Below are 21120 nucleotides of genomic sequence, written 5' to 3' on the forward strand. Positions count from 1 at the left end.
AGCCATGTTGGCTTGTGATTAGAAGTTTATTTCTTTCAAAATGCTCATTGATGCTGTCTTTTATCAGCACCTCCACCATTTTCTCCGGAACCAAGGTCAGACTCACCGGTCTGTAGTTCCCCGGGTCACCTATTGATCCCTTTTTAAAGATGGGCGTAACATTGGCTATCTTCCAATCCTCTGGGATCACTCCTATTTTCAGGGATAGATTGTAAACTTGCTGTAGTAGTTCCACTATTTCCTCCTTAAGTTCTTTCAGAACCCTTGGGTGGATTCTGTCCGGGCCTGGCGATTTGTCAGTTTTTAATTTTTCTAGCTGCCTGCGTATGTCTTCAAGGCTTATTTCCATGGATGTTAGTTTATCTGTTTGGTCTCCTTTGAAGATTTGTACAGGTTCCGGTATGTTGGATGTTTCCTCTTTTGTAAATACAGACCTAAAGAACATGTTTAGTCTTTCCGCCACTTCTTTCTCCTCCTTCACCACTCCCTTCCTGTCTCCATCATCCAGCGGTCCCACCTCCTCTCTAGCCAGCTGCTTCCATTTAACAGATCTGAAGAACGGTTTAAAATTTCATGCTTCCTTGGCTAGCCTTTTTTCATATTCTCTTTTGGCTTTTCTAACCACTCGGTGACATTCTTTTTGATACTTCCTGTGCTCTTTCCAATTCTCCTCAGTTTTGTCCTTTTTCCATTTCCTGAATGAATTCTTCTTATCCCCTATTGCTTTCTTCACTTCTTTGGTTATCCACACCGGGTCTTTTGTTCGATTCTTTTTGCACCCTTTTCTGAATCTTGGGATATGCAGATTTTGCGCCTCAATCACCGTGTCCTTGAATAAAGACCAGGCTTGCTCTACAGTCTGCCATTTCTTTGAGGTGTTCCTAAGTTTCTTTCTTACCATTACTCTCATCGCTTTGTAGTTTCCTTTCTTGAAGTTAAAAGTTGTCGCTATGGTTCTTTTTCCCTTCGGTGTTCGTACTTCAATTTTGAACTTGATCATATTGTGATCGCTGTTTCCCAACGGTCCCATTACTTCCACTTCCTTTGCAGGCCCTCTTAGCCCATTTAGGATTAGGTCCAGAGTGGCATTCCCTCTCGTCAGTTCTCTAACAAGTTGATCCATGAAGCAATCCTGTATAGCCTTCGGGGGGGTGCAGGCCTTCGGGGGGGGGGGGTGCAGACCTTCAAGGGGTGGGACAGGCCTACAAGAGGTGGGACAGGCCTACAAGGGGGGGGGGACAGGCCTACAAGGGGGTGGGACAAGCCTTCAAGGGGGGACAGGCAGACCTTTAAGGGGGGACAGGCCTTTGGGGGGGACCCTGGTTTAAAAGTACACGGAGGGAAGGGGGGTGTTCAAAGACGTGCATATGCCAAACTTTGGGGGGGGAGGAAGAAATAATGGGTCTGAAAATAGAGGAGAGGGAGAGAGATGATGGACCATGGGATTTAGGGAGGGAAGGAACAGAAAGGGAGAGAAATTGGACACAAGGGATGGTGTGGAGGAGGGATAGAGATACTGGATAGGAGGGTAATTGGGAAAAGAAAGGGAGAGATGGTGGACTCTGGGGTGGTGGGGAAGGAGGGAGAGATGCCGGATGAAAGGGTAGTTAAGAAAAGGTGGATCTGTGGAGGGAGATGAAAAAAAGGAAAGATACCAGACTTCCTGGGGAGGGGAGGGAAATGGAAAGGGAGGACAGAGTTGGCAGATGGATGGTTAGCATGCAGAAAGAAGAAAGAAGGAGACTCTGGCAAGCAAGTTATCAGAAGAAAACCAGAGCCTTGGACCAACAAGATTTGAAATATAACCAGACAACAAAAGGTAGAAAAATTAATTTTATTTTCTGTTTTGTGATTATAATATGTCAGATTTGAAATGTGTATCCTGCCAGAGCTGGTGTTGGACTGCAAACGTGAGCTAGGATTTAACAGAGAGAGGAAAAGTCCTTTTTGTTTCTTTATTTTATTTACACCACAGCGCCAGTGTGGTTAGGAGAAGCCAAAGGGGGTGAAAAAGCTATAAAACCCACCAGGAGTTTTGAAAAAAATCACCCATCTGGGCAGGATAATCGAATTGAAAAAACAATTAAATAGGCTGAATCGAATCGAAATTTTTTTTCCTGAATCTGGCAGCATTAGTTTGCGCTACTGTCTTAGACTTTAGGACCTGGGATTGGGGAGAGATGGCATCCTCAGTACTTTATAATGCAAGTGAAACGAGGATTTGGTCAGACTTTTGAAGGGTCTGCAGAAAAAAAATATTGTATAGGCCGGGGACATGAGACAGCAGGAAATGGGAACTTTTCTTCCTTCTATTTTTGTGAATGGAAAGGCTGAGGATGTCAGAGAGTTCAGTTAAAATATGTGCTTTATAAGAAAATATAATAATGTGTTTTATAAAGTTTATAGCATAGCTGGCCTACCCAGTGAGGTGTTCTAGTGGTGGTGGTGGCAGCGTGTCAATGTGTTGAGAGGAAGAGGTGGTCTGGGAAATTCTGCTGAGCAAACTCCGGGCCCATTTCCACCCCCCAGTTAGTCCACTCCACTCAACTGGTTCACACACTGAGTGGGTCTTGTTTTGGGATCTTTTCCAGTGGTTTATCACTATCTCCTTCTGGTCCAAGGAAGGAAACTTTGTTATCCTTAGCATTGACCTACAGAATATGTTTGTAACAGCGCTGCTTGTGTGGCATTAGGCTATGTAGTGATCGAAAGAAAAAAACAGACCTTTGCACATTTTTGCACTATATGGTGGGTGTATGAGGAGATTCACATTTCCTGCACAGCTAAGTCCATGTGAAGTTACCTTGTGCTGTATTTGACATCTAGCAAGGTCCCTGTTTGAAAGGAAAGATCTAAACTTAAAAATGAAGTGGCCAGAAGTTATGGTAAAAGCAGATAGTGTAGCTGGTTTTAAGAAAGATTTGGACAAATTCCTGGAGGAAAAGTCCATAATCTGTTATTAAGACATGGGGGAAGTGTCTGCTTGCCCTGGATCGGTAGCATGGAATGTTGCTACTCTTTGGGTTTTGACCAGGTATTAGTGTCCTGGATTGGCTACCATGAGAATGGGCTACTGGGCATGATGGACCATTGGTCTGACCCAGTTAGGCTATTCTTATGTTATGTTCTCATCTGTAGGGGCCTTTGTTTTCACTTCTTATTTTAATGTATTTTTTTTCTGGGAACTTATCAGTGTTTTTTATAATGGGAACAAAAATGGAAGAGAATTAATGTGTGTGGGAAGAGGGGGTAACTAATTTCTTCAGCTAAATAATTCAATCCACTTCAAACAGATATAGGAGAACTCACGCACCATTCACATACAATCCAACCAAAAACGTCAAAAGAAAAAAACTGTTCGACAACCTCCTAACACTCGACCCCCAACTCTACAACCTATTGACCTCGACCACAGACTACAAAATAGAGGTCTGCACGGGAACGGGGATCGCGGGGATCCCGCGGGTCCCGCGGGGATCCCGCGGGTTCCCCCCCTGGCCCACGGGACTCCCACGGGGACGCCCCCTGGCCCACGGGACTCCCACGGGGATGCCCCCCTGACCCACGGGACTCCCACGGGGACGCCCCCTTGCCCACGGGACTCCCACGGGGATGAAAACAACCTACCTAAATTCTGGCGATGCAAGTCTGGCGTCGCGTCGGGAAATAGCCATGTTGAGCAGTGAGCTCAGCACGTACACAGATGAAAGCCTTGCTTGCTGATTGGTCCGGCGGCCCCGCCCCACCGTGCCGCCGGACCAATCAGCAAGCAAGGCTTTCATCTGTGTACGTGCTGAGCTCACTGCTCAGCATGGCTATTTCCCGACGCGGGCATTAGGCTGTTTTTTGTCATTTCGGGTGGGGGATGGCAGCGGCAGCAGCAGCCTGAAAAAGAAATCATCCTGGCCGGGTTCGGTGTCATGCTCCGGAGCTTCTACAGCCTTCCTATCTCCCTCTCCCTTCTACCTGCGGCTCTCTTCGGCAACGATCGACACAAGCTTCTGGCGTCGGGGCCTACCCTCTGCGAGTCCCGCTTGTTTCAACTTCCTTTTTCCACAAAGGCGGGACTCGTAGAGGGAAGGCCTCGATGTCGGCAGCTTGTCTTGATCACCGCTGCTGACGAGTTGCTTAAGAGAGCCGCGGAGCAGGGGGGTGTTGCCAGGTGCAGGTAGAAGGGAGAGGGCCAGATGCAGGACTCGTGGGTGAGGGAGGAGAAGAGAGAGGGGAGAGAAACAAAAGGAAATATTTCATACTGGGCTGGGCCGGAGTGGAGAGAGGGTGGAAAGATTCTGGCTACAGGGTGCATTAACAAAGGAAAAAGGGGGAAAGCTGAAAATGGAGATAGTGACACAAAGAAGAGAAAGGGTAAGCAGGACCTTCTGAATAAGGATAGAGATACAGAGGGGACATGAAGAGGAGGTGAAATAGAGACATAGAAGTAATGCTGAAAAAGTGTGTGTGGGGGGGGGGAGATAAAGACATTGAAAGGGCAAATGGTGAATATGGGGTAAAGACAAGGACAGAGACAAATGAAGATTCTGAAAAAGTGGTGAGATAGGGATATAGGTGAGATGGACACAAAGAAGGGTGATGCTGGAAAATAGGTGGAATGGTAATTCTGACAGACACAGAAGGGAAATGCTGGATCAAGGAGAGATGGGGCTCAGGCTGGATGGAATGAGGAGAAATGCCTTGTTGGCCCGGAACTTCCTCTCCTACGTCAGAATTGACGTCAGGGAGCGGAATGCTGGTCAGCGCGACGCTTCTGCAGGGAAAGCTTGGGACAGCGGTGGCTTGGGGACTATTCCCCGATGGCGGTGGCAGCAAACCGAGTGGCTTGGGGGAGGGCACGGAGAAAGAAAGAAAGGGGGCAGACAGAGAGACAGAAAGAAGGGGGAACAGGGAGACAGAAAGAAAAAGTTGGGGGAGAGAATGAGGTCTGGAGGAGAGGAAACATACAGGAGGCTGAAAGAAAGGAAGAAAGATTGGATGCACAGTCAGAAGAAGAAAGTGCAACCAGAGACTCATGAAATCACCAAACAGCAAAGGTAGGAAAAATGATTTTATTTTCAATTTAGTGATCAAAATGTGTCTGTTTTGAGAATTTATATCTGCTGTCTATATTTTGCACTATGGCTCCCTTTTACTAAACCGCAATATTGTTTTTTAGCGCAGGGAGCCTATGAGCATTGAGAGCAGCGCGAGGCATTCAGCGTAACTCCCTGTGCTAAAACCTACTATTGTGGTTTAGTAAAAAGGGAGGGGGTGTATTTGTCTATTTTTGTATTTTGTTACCGAGGTGACATTGCATAGAGTCATCTGCCTTGGGAAATGTATATGGCAGATATCTTTGTTTTGTGTTCAAAAGAAAAGGAAATGCATTTCTGGTTTTATTTCTACAGTGTTGAAGTACTTGTTGGCCCTTGCTGTGACTGGTGGGGATCCCCAAGCACCGCCAGCAGAGGACCTCCTCTAGAGATGGTCAGAACTCCCCTCCACCAAGCGCAGCAGTCGCTGGCAGCATCCATGAGCCACTGAGGTGCCAGCATCTGTGACTCAGGGACGCTACTGCTGCCTGCCAAGCTTGGCAAAAGGGACCCCAGGCCAACTGCAAAGGAAGTCCTCAGCTGACAGTTTGTGGGTTCTCATCAGCTGAGTATTTATATTTTATATTTACATTAGAGGTTCTGGTAGAAACCCATTTACAAAGTATGTATTCTTCCCAATTAATATTTCCAAATTAATAGTCTCTTTGCTTATTTGTAAATGGGTCTCTACCAGAGCCTTTAATTCAGTAGCATAATTAAATAAAATAACTATTTCTGAAGTTTATAGGGAAGGATGGTGACGGAGGGGATTCCTCGCGGGGACGGGTGGGGACGGAGGGGATTCCTCGCGGGGACGGGTGGGGACGGAGGGGATTCCTCGCGGGGACGGGTGGGGACGGAGGGATTCCTCACGGGGACGGGTGGGGACGGAGGGATTCCTCACGGGGACGGGTGGGGATGGGTGGGATTTTGGCGGGGACGGGTGGGGACGGGTGGGATTTCTGTCCCCGCGCAACTCTCTACTACAAAACCTTCATAAAGAAATAAAAACCCTTCTATTCAAAAAAACACATAAAACCGAACTAACATAATCAGAATTGTCCCAAGCATCACCTGCAACTACTCCATATGTACTTCTGATGTCATGACAATTCAGACATAATTTATGTTTGGAATATATGAAAATTTTCACTGCCTGTTTCTATTCTGACCATTTATTCCGTTTCATGGTCATTACAAAAAATTTTTTTTTTACATGGGGGGGGTGTGTGTGTCAAAAAATGATGGGCCCCGGGTGCCACATACCCTAGGTACGCCACTGGGCTAGAGAAACTTGGGCTCTTTTCCCTGGAAAAACGGAGACTTAGAGGGGACATGATAGAAACTTATAAGATCATAAAGGGTTTAGAGAAGGTAGAGAGGTAGAGATTCTTTAGACTGGCGAGGAAAACAAAAACGAGATGGCACTCAAGATAATTGAAGAGAGACAGATTCAGAACAAATGCTAGGAAGTTCTTCTTCACTCAGAGGGTGGTGGATACCTGGAATGCGCTTCCAGAGGAGGTGGTAGAACAAAGTACGATTTTGGGTTTCAAAAAGGAGTTGGACAAGTTCCTGAAGGAAAAGGGGATTGAAAGGTATAGTTAGAGGGGTATTATACAGGACAAAATGTCTTAAGTAAAAAATCACTTACAGGTCACGGACCTGGGGGGCCTCCACGAGAGCGGACTGCTGGTCACGATGGACCTATGGTCTGACTCAGCAGAGGCGATGCTTATGTTCTTATGCTTATGTTCTTATGTTCTGTCTCTGCTCCTTCCAGGATCTTTCCAATTTTGTCCACAATGTCCTTTGTTCTCGCTCCTGGGAGACAGGTCACTAGTCGATCCTCTCTCCCACCTGCTATGTGGCTGTCTACATTCCTTAGGATTCAGTCTCCCACTAGGATTGCAGACTTTCCCTTCTTCAACTTTCGCTTCAGTCGAATGTCTGTGTCCTCGGTGTGCTTTACTGCTTCCTCTTTTAGGCACTGGCAAGACCTTGCCTCCCCATCCTGCAGAGTTCTTCTATGTTCTTTCATTGATAATATATTTTCCAGTAGATAGGTGAGTCAGTCTGTAGGACGCAAAACAGACAAATGTACCTCATGATTAATATGAAAAGCCAAAGCAATTTTTGGTGGAAAGGAAGGAACAGTGCGTAGGGAAATACCGGAATCCAAGATATTAAGAAAGGCTCTCTACAGGAAAGAGCCTGGAGCTTCGAGGCATGTCTCAATGAAGTGATTGTGACTAGAAAGACAACCTTGAGCATCAAGTCCAAGAGGGATGCATCCTCCAGAGGTTCAATCAGAGTTTTGGAGAGGCCAGACAGAACCACATTAAGGTTCTTTGAAGGAAAAGTGGTTTGACTGGTGGTCTAACCCACAGAGTCCCTTTCAGAAATCTGGCTGTGTCCAGATGAGACACAATCAAAATGCTACAGTCCTGAGCTCTGAAACAAGAAAGCCCCATAACTTGGACCCTAAGAGATGCCACAGTGAGACCTTTGTCAAAACCTTCCTCGAGGAAGGCAAGAACCATTGACACCAGAGCAGAGCATGATTCCACACTGGCATGGTCACACCAATGCTGGAAAGTCTTCCACGCTTTAGAATAGGCAGAAACAGTAGTCAACTTCTTAGACTTGAGGAGAGTAGTAATGATCACATTTGAATAGCCTTTACAAGCTTTGCACTCAATAGTCATGCCATAAGAGCAAAGCCATTTGAATTCTCCATGCAGACTGAAACCCGAGTGAAAAAGTCTGGATGGACCAGTAACTGGAGGCCGTACCCTTTGTGAAGATGCATCATATCTGCATACCAATGCCTGCAGGCCAATCTGGAGCCACCAGAATGACCTGACCCTGATGGGCCGCTATCCACTGAATCACTTGGACTGTCATGGGCCAGGGAGGAAAGAAATACAACAATACTTCCTGAGGCCAAAGCTGGACTTGAATGTCTAGGCCCTCGCTTCCAGGCTCTAATCTTCAATTAGTTCTTTGCTGTCAACATGAGGTCAAATTGAGGGTGACCCCAGTGCTGAACAATAGCTGGAAATGCCACCGAGGACAGCATCCATTCATCCAGATCCATGATCTGTCTGCTTAGGAAGTCTGCTTGAATGTTGTCGACTCCTGCTACATGCACTGCCAAGAATGCCTGGAGATGACACTCCACCCAGTGGAAAAGCAGGTGAGCTTCCAGAGCCAGAGACACACTTTTGGTACCTCCCTTATGAGTGACATAGGCCACTGCTGTCACATTGTCAGAGAAGACCCTGACTGCTTGGCCCTACAGAGTCTTTCAGAGATGCACCAGAGCTAACAGAATGGCCTGTAGTTCCAGCTTGTTGATTGACCATTTTTTCTGGGAGGGTGTCCAACCTCCCTGAATTGGTCATTGATTGCAATGGGCTCCCCAACCCTGGTGCTGGACTGCCAGACCACCGGAGAAATTAAGGTAGGGGAGGGGGGTTAGTTAGTATTCGCTCTATAAGGTTGTAACTACCATCCAGGAGGCGTTCCGCAGAGGCATGCCCATGGAAAGGGACTGGGGCCACAGCCACTAATTCATGCTGGATCAAGCCTCTAGCATCCAAGGTAGATACTGCTGTAATGCGTCTGTCTGTGGAGACCAGCAGGATAGCAATGCATGCTGGAGAGGATGCATGTGCACCCTTGCCCAAGGCACCATATCTAAGGTAGCTGCCATGGATCCCAAGACCTGAAGACAGGCCCACGCTGACAGAGCTGACTTGTTCAGGAGACAAGAAATCTGAGAGAACAACTTCTGTCTGTGTGTCTCTGGAATATACTCCAGGGACAGCATTGGCGTCAAATTGCTCTTTCTGTAATTCACAATCCATCCCAGGTCCTCCAGGACTTAGATCACCTGATCCAACATCTGACCCTCAGAGAATGAGGAGGCTCTGATTAGCCTGTTGTCCAAATAGGGATGGACCTGTAGGCCCATCTTGAACTGGTAGGCTGTTACCTTGATTAAGATATGAGGAGCCATCACCAGGCCAAAGGAAGAGCTGAAAATTGGTAATGATTTTCTAGCACATGAAATCTGAGAATCCTTCCGTGGGCTGGAAAGATTGGAATTTGCAAGTATGCTTCTATCAGATCCAGAGAGGCTAGGAACTCCCCTGGGGCAACTGCCGCTATGACCAATCGAACTGTCTCCCTGCGGGAAGCATAGCACCCTGAGGGCCACATTGACATGCATGAAATCTAGGATGGGTCTCCGATCTTCAGAGCCTTTCTTTGGCATGATAAAGTATATGGCGTATCTGCCTGAGCCTGAGTGTTTGGGCAGGACCAGTTTGATGGCTTGAATTGTCCAACAAACACTGGACTATGGCTTGCACTCTGATATCCTTCTCCGAGCACCTCGCCGGAAAGTCCACAAACCAATCTGTCAGGGACCGGGCAAATTCCAATTTGTAACTGTACTGAGTTACATCCAAAACCCAACAGTCAGATGTAATCTGGATCCAGAAATGCTGAGAGCCTGCCCCCTATGTGCAGTGGGGCACCCTCTGGCTTAATGTCATTGCGATTTCTTAGCCAAGGGAGCCACTCTGGATGTAGAGGACTAGTTAAATCTGGGGTCAGAGAATCTCTTGTCTGTAGCCCTGTGAAGGTCTCTGCGATGTGGAACCACAAAATTTAGACCGCCCCAAGCCTCTAGAGGACCAGGGTCTGCTGTCAGGCAAGGTCTTTGGGTGACAGTCCACCACAGAATTCATGAGATCATCCAGGCCTTTGCCAAATAATAACTGCCCTTTAAAGGGAGGTCTGGCAAGCATAGCTTAGAGGTAGAATCTCCAGCTATTGTCTGATCCATAGCATTCTTTGAGCAGAAATTGAATAGGTTGACACTTACCCAAGACACACAGAATGTCATACAGAACATCAGCTACATAATCCACACCAGTCAACAAAAGCTGAGAAGAAGGCTCTACCACCTCAGACTCCAAAGTGCGCAGCCGGGACAGACAAGCACGTGTAACAAAGGACGCCACTGAGGCAGCGTCAAGAGCAGCATCAACCCAGCGGTCCTGCATGTGCTTGAGCACCATGCCATCCTCACTTGGAAGGGAGGTGCACTTGGTTACCTGAACCACCAGGGAATCTACCCTGGGCTGACTGAAAAGCTGCTGACACTTGTATTGCTTAGGATATAAAAGAGGCATGGCTCTAGCAACCTTGAGAGCCTCCACTGGAGCATCCCATTGCTCTGAAATGAGAATGTTAACATCAGGATGCCAGGTAAATGCTGAATACCAAGGCCTCTCTCCACACATGAAAGAAAAGGAGCTAGCAGGAGCTGGCTTAGTACCTAAATTCAACTTAAGCACAAACTCCAAGATAAGATCTGGTAAAGCCAGAGACTGAAAGAAGCACAGAACCATAAGATCATCCCTTGGTTCTGAGGCTACGGCAGGATCCAGAGAGCCAGCATATGTTCCTAGGACCCCAGCCATGGGAAGAGCATCCCCAGAATATAAAGGATCCACAAGATGATCATCATCAATGTCCCTATGAGCAGGGTTTCTGGAATAGCAATAGACTGTGAAGAAGATATGCCCTGTACGGTAAAGCCGCTGGGAGACAAGTCCAAAGCACAGCTAGACTGCACAGAAGTGCAGCTCTCATGATAGGCATTACACAAAAATTTCATGAAATCTGACAATGTCTCTGGACTGTGGAGCTTAGAGTCAGCCCCAGATGACTTAGCCTTGCGTTTCTTGGACTGGGTCTTTTCATGTGGAATGGTCCAGGTTAACAGAACCCGAAAAGAGAAAAGGGTGCCCCAAAGGGCTAGCAGCCTGTTTAGCCACCTGTTTAGCATGAGAAGAGGCTAAGCTGCACCGCGTGACACGTGGCACAAGGATAAGAACATAAAAACATAAGAAATGCCTTCACCGGATCAGACCATGGTCCATCTTGTCCGGCGATCCGCGCACGCGGTGGCCCATTTAGGTTCTCCTCTTTGGAGACCCGGATTTCCCGTATCCCTCAATATGACTTGCAAGAAGGTGTGCAAGTCATATTGAGGGATACGGGATGCTTGTGAGACACAGAATTTGCACAATCCTGGCAAGAAGTTGAAGTAAGAGAGCCCAAAGACTTCATGCCAACAAATTTTGAGGCAAAATTTGCAGTGTAGGAAGCACAAAATTTCAAACTGTTCTTCAGATATGTTAAAGGGAAGCAGCCGGCTAGGGAGGAGGTGGGACCGTTGGATGATGGAGATAGGAAGGGAGTGGTGAAGGAGGAGAAAGAAATGGCGGAAAGACTAAACATGTTCTTTTCGTCAGTATTTACAAAAGAGGAAACATCCAACATACCGGAACCTGAACAAATCTTCAAAGGAGACCAAGCAGAAAAATTAACAACCATGGAATTAAGCCATGAAGACGTACACAGGCGGATAGAAAAATTAAAGCCTGACAAATCGCCGGGCCCGGACGGAATCCACCCTAGGATACTGAAAAGAAGTGAAGGAGGAAATAGTGGAACTACTACAGCAAGTCTGTAATCTATCTCTGAAAACAGGCAAGATCCCAGATGATTGGAGGATAGCCAATGTTACGCCCATCTTTAAAAAAGGATCAAGAGGTGACCCGGGGAACTAGAGATCGGTAAGTCTGACCTCGGTTCAGGGGAAAATGGCGGAAGCGCTGATAAAAGATAGCATCGAGGAGCATCTAGAAAGGAATAAACTTATGATAACAAACCAACATGGCTTCTGCAAGGGAAGATCGTGCCTGATGAACTTATTGCACTTCTTCGAAGGAATTAACAAACGGATGGACAAAGGGGACCCCATGGACATCGTATACTTAGACTTCCAAAAAGCCTTTGACAAGGTACTCCATGAACACCTACTTCGGAAACTGAAGAACCATGGGGTGGAAGGAGACATAGACAGATGGATCTGGAATTGGTTGGCGGGTAGGAAGCAGAGGGTAGGAGTGAAGGGCCACTACTCGGACTGGAGGAGGGTCACGAATGGTGTTTCGCAGGGGTCGGTGCTTGGACTGCTGCTATTCAATGTATTTATAAATGATCTAGAAACAGGGACGAAGTGCGAAGTAATAAAATTTGCAGATGACACCAAACTATTTAATGGGGCTAGGACTAAAGAAGACTGCAAAGATTTACAAAGGGACTTGAACCAACTAGGGGAGTGGGCGACGGGATGGCAGATGAAGTTTAATGTAGAGAAATGTAAAGTCTTGCACGTAGGAAACAGAAACCCGAGGTACAGCTACACAATGGGAGGGCTGTCATTGAGTGAGTACCCAAGAAAGAGACTTGGGGGTAATAGTGGAAGAGACAATGAAGCTGTCGGCACAGTGCGCAGCGGCCGCTAAGAAAGCGAATAGAATACTAGGTATAATCAAGAAGGTATTACAACCAGAATGAAAGAAGTTATCCTGCCGTTGTATCGGGCAATGGTGTGCCCGTATCTGGAGTACTGCGGCCAATATTGGTCGCCGTATCTAAAGAAGGATATGGCGATACTCGAGAGGGTTCAGAAGAAATCAACATGTTTGATAAAAGGTATGGGAAACCTATCATACGCTGAAAGATTAGAGAAACTGGGGTTCTTTTCCCTGGAGAAGAGGAGACTTAGAGGGGATATGATAGAGACTTACAAGATCATGAAGGGCATAGAGAAAGTGGAGAGGGACAGAATCCTCAAACTTTCAAAAACTACAAGAAACGAGAGGGCATTCAGAAAAATTTAAAGGGGACAGATTCAGAACCAATGCCAGGAAGTTCTTCTTCACCCAACGGGTGGTGGACACCTGGAATGCGCTTCCAGAAGGCATGATAGGACAAGGTACGGTATTGGAGTTCAAGATGGGATTGGACAATTTTCTGAAGGAAAAGGGGATAGAAGGGTATAGATAGAGGGTTACTATACAGGTCCTGGATCTGATGGGCCGACGCATGAGCGGACTGCTGGGCATGATGGACCTCTGGTCTGACCAAGCAGAGGCACTACTTATGTTCTTAAGATGGAGCTTTTGGAAAAAAAGATTGCTAAAATCCAAGATGGCCACTGCCACGATTTTTTGCGCCACAAATCGTGATATTTAACACATTAAAAAAGTAGAAAACCTGTGAATGTAGGATTTTACAGGTGGGAGAACATAGGAGAACATGCAAAACCTTCAAAATTGCTAAATTCAGACCTCCCCCAATTCACCGCACAGAGTGTAACATCCTTACTCACTGCAACCTGTGCTGAAAATGTGCTGTAGCCTGCCTCAGCTGTGTACAATAGCTGGAAAGAGAAGAATCACTGCCTTAATCTGGGAATGCCGCTTTGACACTGATCTTTGGGCTGCCAGTCAGACATGGAGCCTGACCCCCCCCCCCCACCCCATCAGACTGACGGATGCGCACTCAGAAGGGGGAAAGGTGAAGATGCAGGCGGCACCCTGTGAGACATGACTGAGCCTCCAAGGGTTGCCAAACAGCCTGTGCTCAAACCCCTTCTTGGCAGTAGATGAGGAAAAAATGGGCTCCAAAGATCCTTGTGCAGACTGGCTAACAGGTACCACCAGGGGTTGGCCTGTCAACTGCAGACTCCAGTCTGCATCTTCTCTCCACAGACAGAGCTGAATGAGAAAGCTCTAAGCACTATAAATTCCAAAGAAACTTTGAAAACCACCTAATAAAATAAGAAAACAGAGAGAGCAGAACAGAAACATTCCTTCTGGCCCACATGCAGAAGAGAAAAACTGCAGAGGGCACCAAAGTTCCCAATGAAGTAGAGAAAAAATCTGGAGTGGATTCCCATAACCATTGATATAGAACCAGCTTGTCTAGACTGACTCACCTATTGCTCTGGAAATTACCAAGTTTCCAAGTTTATTTAAAATTTGATAAACTGCTTAAAAATGTATAAACACTCACCAGAAACTACTATAGCACTAATCAAATTAATTCTAACTCACAACTATTTCTGCTTTAATAATGCTATTATCTGCAAATCATAGGCACGGCTATGGGTACAAGGTTGGCTCCACAATATGCAAACGTCTTCATGGCAGAACTAGAGACATTTCTAAATCCATTTCAGACAAACCCCTGAAATACCACCAGTATATTGATGACATTTTTATGATGTGGACTGAGGGAAAAGAGACTCTCAAACAATTCTTCCAATGCATACCATTCAAAATTAACGATTCCCCAGAAAAAGTCAATTTTCCAGACACCTCAGTATCTATCAACAATGGTTACATACAAACATCAATATACAAGAAACCTATAAACAGATGCAGGTACCTCCACAATTCCAGCTTTCACCCTTCACATCTAAAAAAATCCATTATACACAGCCAAGCTACACGATACCACCACATTTGCTCTGACCCAAAAGACAGAGATAAACACCTAAAGACCCTTACTAAATGCCTCAAAAAGGATACAACCTTAAAATAGTCTCCAAGAATATTGCCTCATCCCTTAAAACACCCAGAGAAAACTTGCTACACTACAAGGACCCCCTTGGGAGTGACATACTATCCAGAGCTGGACAAAGAAAAATTATAAGATAGCTACAACCACTACTCCAGGAAGATGAATTAATACTGCAAAGTGCGCAAGCACATTTCAAAGGATCACTCATATGGGAAAAGCATTCAGCATAAAAGGATCCTTCACATGTCATCTTCTAATGCGGTACATAGCACAAATACTCGGATTCGTGAAAAAAAATCAATATTGTAGTAATACACTTTCACGAGAAAAACAAATAATGTCAAGTATAGAGTATAGACAAAGCTGCTTTAGTCATAGGGAGAAAGTTCAGACTGAACTCGAGGAAAAAGCCTCAGACAGGAGCCCTCCCACCACCACAATGGTGGATAGGGGTGGTAGGGTGGTAACCTCACTGGCAAAAACCTCTGTGTACTCCCAATTGTAAATAACTATAAGCAGGGCTGTCTAAGCTTGATAGAAGAAAAACTTTCTACTTATCTCTCAATTGAGTTTTTCTTCTATCAAGCTTAGACAGCCCTGCTTATAGTTATTTACAATTGGGAGTACACAGAGGTTTTTGCCAGTGAGGTTACCACCCTACCACCCCTATCCACCATTGTGGTGGTGGGAGGGCTCCTGTCTGAGGCTTTTTCCTCGAGTTCAGTCTGAACTTTCTCCCTATGACTAAAGCAGCTTTGTCTATACTCTATACTTGACATTATTTGTTTTTCTCGTGAAAGTGTATTACTACAATCTTCTAATGCGGTATACATCATTCAGTGCAAAGAGGCATGTTACATCAGTGAAATAAGCCCAATGCTAAAGACCAGAATCAACCTACATAGATATCATATTAAGAATTGCAATACCAAGCAGGATGCCACCTCTGTCGGACAACACTTTGGAAAAACCGGCCACTTTATGGTGAGAATACTAAAAGAGAACTTTAAATCAATCCAAGAATGTAAAACCTGTGAAATCAAAATAAGGTATTTTGACACCTACCAGACAGGACTTTCTTTCCCACTATAAAGACATTTAAAACTGCTCTGCCACCTCTCTCTCTCCTGCCCACCCACCCTTCTCTCTTCCTATCCCTAAAATGCTTTCATGTTTTCCTCATATATACTGCTTTTTTCTGATCTGAAGAAGAAGGGTTATGTTTGAAAGCTCATCATAAAATCCTTGCAAATGTATAGTAAACTATTTAGGATTGATAAATGCTCTTTTGACCCTGTATATCTGAGAGCTTTCATTGACATTAAGAAGATCTCAAGAGACAGTGATTCATCAAGGGAAATATGAATTTATCAAGTGATAGGTGTTAGCTGAAGGCTTTTGCTTCTAATTATTTTTTGACATCCTTATTAGATTCTGGTTACTTCTCCCCCCACCACCCCACTTATTATAGTCTAAGGAGGAGTGAATTTATTCTGGGTTTCTACTTTGTAGAAAGAAATGGTGTGGCAGCCGTGTTAGTCCACTCTTAAAGATAATATGTAGAAATAAAACAAAACAAAACAATTCAAGTGATACCTTTTCTATTGGACTAACTAAAGTATAGTTAGATTAGTTTTTGAAGGTACTGTATTTTTTGCTCCATAACATAAGACGCACCTAAGATTTAAAGGAGGAAAACAAAAAAAAAACCCTTTCTGAACCAAATTCTCCCTGCCAGGCTCTGCACCCAACCCCACACTCCCTGCCAGGCTCTGCATCCTGTCCCCCTCCCTGCCAGGCTCTGTACCCTGTCCCCCCTCTGGTGGTCTAGTGGTAGGCCGGAACAGGGGACAGGGCCAGACAGGCAGGCCTAGTGGCAGGGCAGACAGGCAAGCAAGGTCTCCACTACCTTAATTTCTCCTGCGGTCTGGTCCGGCAGTCCAGCGTTGTAGGGCAGGAGCTTTCAGCCTCCTGCCCTTTCGTCCATCTTTCTCCCCAGCAGCAGGCAGAGTCGGAGCGGCAATAAGTCAGGCGTGAGCTTTTCACTTCCTGAATGGTGGTCCAGCCCTACAGCCTCCTGTCCTTCTCTCCTTTCAACCCCTAAACGGCAGCGGCAAGAAGGCAGGCATGAGTTTTTCGCTTTCTGCCTTCTCGCACCACTCTGTGAATGGCTGTCCCAGTTCTCGCGAGAACTGGGACAGCCATTCACAGAGTGGCACGGGACAATGCAGGAAGCAAAAAACTCGCACCTGCCTTCTTAACAACATAAGAACATAAGAAGTTGCCTCCGCTGAGGCAGACCAGAGGTCCATCTTGCCCAGCGGTCCGCACCCGCGGCAGCCCATCAGGCCTAATTGCCTGAACAGTGCCCCTATCTAATTTTTCTACTGCCTCTAATCTTCTCCCTATAACTTACCTCTACTCCTATCCCTATAACTTACCTCTACTCCTATCTGTACCCCTCAATCCCTTTGTCCTCCAGGTACCTATCCAAAACTTCTTTGAAGCCCTTGCCACTCCGATGCTTCCTGCCGCTGGGGAGAAAGCTCCTGCCTAAAGCGCTGGACCGCCAGACCACCGGAGAAATTAAGGTAGGGGAGGGGGGTTAGTTAGTATTCGCTCTATAAGACGCACCCTTATTTCCACCCACTTGGGGGGGGCAGAAGTGCGTCTTATAGAGCAAAAAATACAGTAATCCTTCTTCTTCAGAACAGAGATAAGCAAATGAAGATAGCTATCAGAATATGAGTAAAAAATCAAAGTAATTAAATAAAGAGGGAGGGGAAGGGAAGGTGGAGACAGGGAGATAAGGTGTCAGAGCCAGCGCCTTTCCTCCTTTCCGCCCCTTCCCAATCCTCCCCCTGCCACACCTGCATGCCTGCACCTGTTCCCTGTATCTTTTTAACTTCGGCGTGAGCAGCTCATGCCGGCTTCAAAGCTCTCTCTGACGTCACTTCTGGGAAGAAGTAGTGTCAGAGAGAGCTCCGAAGCCGGCGCGGGCAGCACGTTCTTCGCTGCTTGCGCTAAAGTTAAAAAGATACATGGAAAGGGTACGTGCAGCGTGCGGGGGGGGGGGTTGGGGAAAGAGGGCAGGAGAAGGGCGTCACCGTCACTACACCACTGGGTTTATTCATTAGAGTAACTAGAAATTCTGGAACTTAAAACAATAGAGACAATCTATAAGTCTTCAGGCAAAGTAGTATAGACAGAAAACGGATTTCTCATGGCGATTATTACAAGCCAGTGGAAAATGTGTGAATGTCTTGGTGCCCAACTAGCCAGATTAACTTAAAAAAATTCAATGAAAATCCAGATTGTACCTGTTGCGGCGACTGAAGGAGAGGTACATGCATAAAATATCATAAGTACTAGTCCATCAATTCCACAAGTTATGTTCATGCACCTTCCATCCTCAGATTTGGTGTGATTGATTAAATCTTGGTATTTATAAATCTTTCCATTATATTCACAATAACAAGCTGCAGGTTGAAAAAAAAAGTAAAATAGTCTGATTAGAAAGCATTAGCAGGATATTTATTTATTTATTTAAAAAATCATATACCGCATAAAAACTATGCGGTTTACAAAATTACATTTAGACATATTAAAAATACTAAAACATGTTTTGACAGAACAGACACAATAAAACTAACAGTATCATTATTAAAACCTTCTTTCAAATTCATCCAACAAGATGGAAAGACAAAATTTCATAAAAACATTTACAGGATGGTAAGGCTTCATCAGCAAATAGCATTAGCACTTGAAGGCATTAACAAATAATTGTGTTTTCAACATCTTAAAATTCAGTCTCCCATCACAAAAACGCAGAATACCAGGCAGCGCATTCCAAAACTTGGCACCTGCTACAGACAGCATTTTTGGCCTCGCCACACGCATGCCCCCTCACCTCTAGTTGTTCACTGCCATGAGCAACATCTTTGACGTGCTCCTCGTGACTCTCCCGCTAACGTCATTTCTAGGTGCCACACATAGGAAATAACATCAGCGGGAAAGACTACGGGGTCACAAGGAGCACGTTGAAGTTCTTATTGCTAGTGACAGTGAACAACTAGAGGTAGAGGGGAAGGGAAGGGGGTGCACGTGTGGCAGGGGGCTCAGGGAGGGGCGGAGACAAGGTGAAAAAATACTTTCTATACCTTTAGTGCAAACCGTTCAGCTCAAAAATGCCTGTAGATGTATTTACAGTGTTCCCCTGGTCATTCGCGGTCAGCGGCTCGCGGTCCCGGTTATTCACAGTATTTTCCGACCGCGAACCGCCAACAAGGAGAGGGCAACGGGAGAGGCAGGAAAGAGCAGCTGGAGCGCCGTGAGTGCAGGAAATCACTTGTGGTACGCTCCGACCGCCTCTTCCTGCACTAAGTCGGGCCTTATCCAATCAAGAGCTACTTTGGCACGCAGCTCCTGATTGGATAAGGCCTAACTTCGTGCAGGAAGAGGTGGTCAGAGTATTCCGCAAGTGATTTCTTGCATTCGCGGCGCTTGGCTGCTCTCCTGCTGCCCTCTCCCACTGCCCTCTTCAGGCTCCCCCATGAAAAACCATATTCGCAGTTTTTCGAGATTCGCAGTGGTTCCTGGAACGGAACCCCCTGCAAATATCGGGGGAGTACTGTACTCTCATTTCTTGCCTAGGTTATGGAACTAGATCCCACCAACTATCAGATCACTGACAGGAATATGAAAAACCAAGAAAAAACTGCAGACAAAATGTACAAGTAAAGTATTAGAGTAAACCGCAATATGAATTGATAATAAACATAAACCTGGGTCGTTCTGAAAAGCAATCACGCACCGACAAACTCGGCCAGACCTTGCCCTGAAGAAGGCATGTTTACCGAAACACAGATCGTGTTGGGTCCTTAGGTTTGTTTAAAGGGTGGTAATATTAATCGCATTTAAATTTGATATAATAAACATAGCCTGCATCGTGTACATTTTGTCTGCAGTGTTTTCTTGGTTTTTCATCTGTTTCACTTCACTGCAGACTCTGTTGGACTTTTTTCTTGTTTCTTTCACTGACAGGAATATAACATTTCAGGAACGCGGTGAAAACCTTTTTACTTAATACCGCCCACAAAGACAACTCTGATAACGTTCTCCATATATGCTAATCTAGGAACTATCTCTGTCAAAAATGTCTTGTTGTTCTAAGAAGTCTAATCCCATATGTTACAATTGTCCTGCTATAGATGAAAACTCTCCTACTATTGTAAGAAGTTTTTGCTCATACGTTAAAACGTCTTTGCCCAAACTGTCTTATTACAGACCTATAGTATATATGCAAACTTGTAACCCATTCTGGGCTCTTATGGAAGGATGGGCTAAAAAATTGAATGAATAAATAAAAATAAATAGTACACATTAGTAACAATTAAAATGCATGTTGTTTCTACCCAGAGAAAACAAGCAGAAATTACTGGAGGTAATTTTTCCATGGACAGTAATAAGAGCAAAACTATTAGCATGGTTTTGCTTTGAATATAGTAGAAACCTCATTGGTAAAATCAATCTCATTGGGCTTGTAGCAATGTAACTTGATTATTTACTTCTACATGTCTATGAATCATGTAGTCATAAAATATCACAGGAATAGCTTACCTGTAGGATCATAGATGCACTTTTCCCCTTCCTGTGTGCAGTTACTAGTAAGAAAAAAGGAACACATGTAACATGTTAGTGATCTTAGATAAATTATTGGTAATTATATTTTTTAATATATTGAGCTTATGAAAGTGGTAGAACAATAGCTAAAGCTAATGAGAACTTGTAATCATAACAAAACTGTAAATTCCAAAGGGTCAGTTAGCTTAACAGGGTTTAAAAAAGGCTTGGATAATTTACTAAAAGTCCATAAGCTATTATTAATATGGACTTGGGGAAAATACACTGCTTATTTCTAGGATAAGCAGCATAAAATCTGTTTTACTCTTTTGGGATCTTGCAGGTATTTGTGAGCTTGGTTGGAAACAGGATACTGGGCTATCCCAGTATGGCAATGCTTATATTCTTATGTTATCTGGATAAGGTCCTAAGTTATGCAGGTATTTCTCGATCCTTGCACTGTCTGGGGATACTCAGCAACACTACCTAGGTGATGCCACTAAATATCTTACAGACCACCTTGGGAGTATCCGGAGAGGGCCATATGCTATAATTAGATGCCAAAAAGATAGGCCCCTAACTTTTTATGTCAATCACACTTTAGGCGCCCATTAAAGAGCGTGGCGCAGTGGTTAAAGCTACAGCCTCAGCACCCTGAGGTTGTGGGTTCAATCCCACGCTGCTCCCTGTGACCCTGGGCAAGACACTTAATCCCCCCATTGCCCCAGGTCCATTAGAAAGGTTGTGAGCCCGTCGGGACAGACAGGGAAACATGCTTGAGTACCTGAATAAATTCATCTAAACAATTCTAAGCTCCCCTGGGAGAACGGTATAGAAAATTGAATTTCATTTTCCCATAATAAGAAAATAGTTAAAGAAGAAAGGGAGGGAGGGGATATGGGAGGGGGATTTATACTCTTTATTATAAATTATAAATAAAATATTATTAATA

At 45.2% G+C, this 21120-nt stretch overlaps 1 protein-coding gene across 1 annotated transcript in view; it reads right to left on the minus strand.

Annotated features, from left to right (window-relative positions):
- The window catches only part of LOC117352357 (mucin-5B-like), a 133121-nt gene that overhangs the window by 49267 nt on the left and 62734 nt on the right, over positions 1–21120 (minus strand). The window contains exons 28-29 of the mRNA XM_033928789.1: positions 20166–20209; positions 17867–18025 (exon numbers count right to left, since the gene is read on the minus strand). Coding sequence (XP_033784680.1) covers positions 17867–18025; positions 20166–20209 — 203 coding nt within the window. The remainder of the gene's footprint in view (positions 1–17866; positions 18026–20165; positions 20210–21120) is intronic.

This window comes from Geotrypetes seraphini, chromosome 19, assembly GCF_902459505.1.
Source record: "Geotrypetes seraphini chromosome 19, aGeoSer1.1, whole genome shotgun sequence".
Taxonomy (NCBI): Eukaryota; Metazoa; Chordata; class Amphibia; order Gymnophiona; family Dermophiidae; genus Geotrypetes; species Geotrypetes seraphini.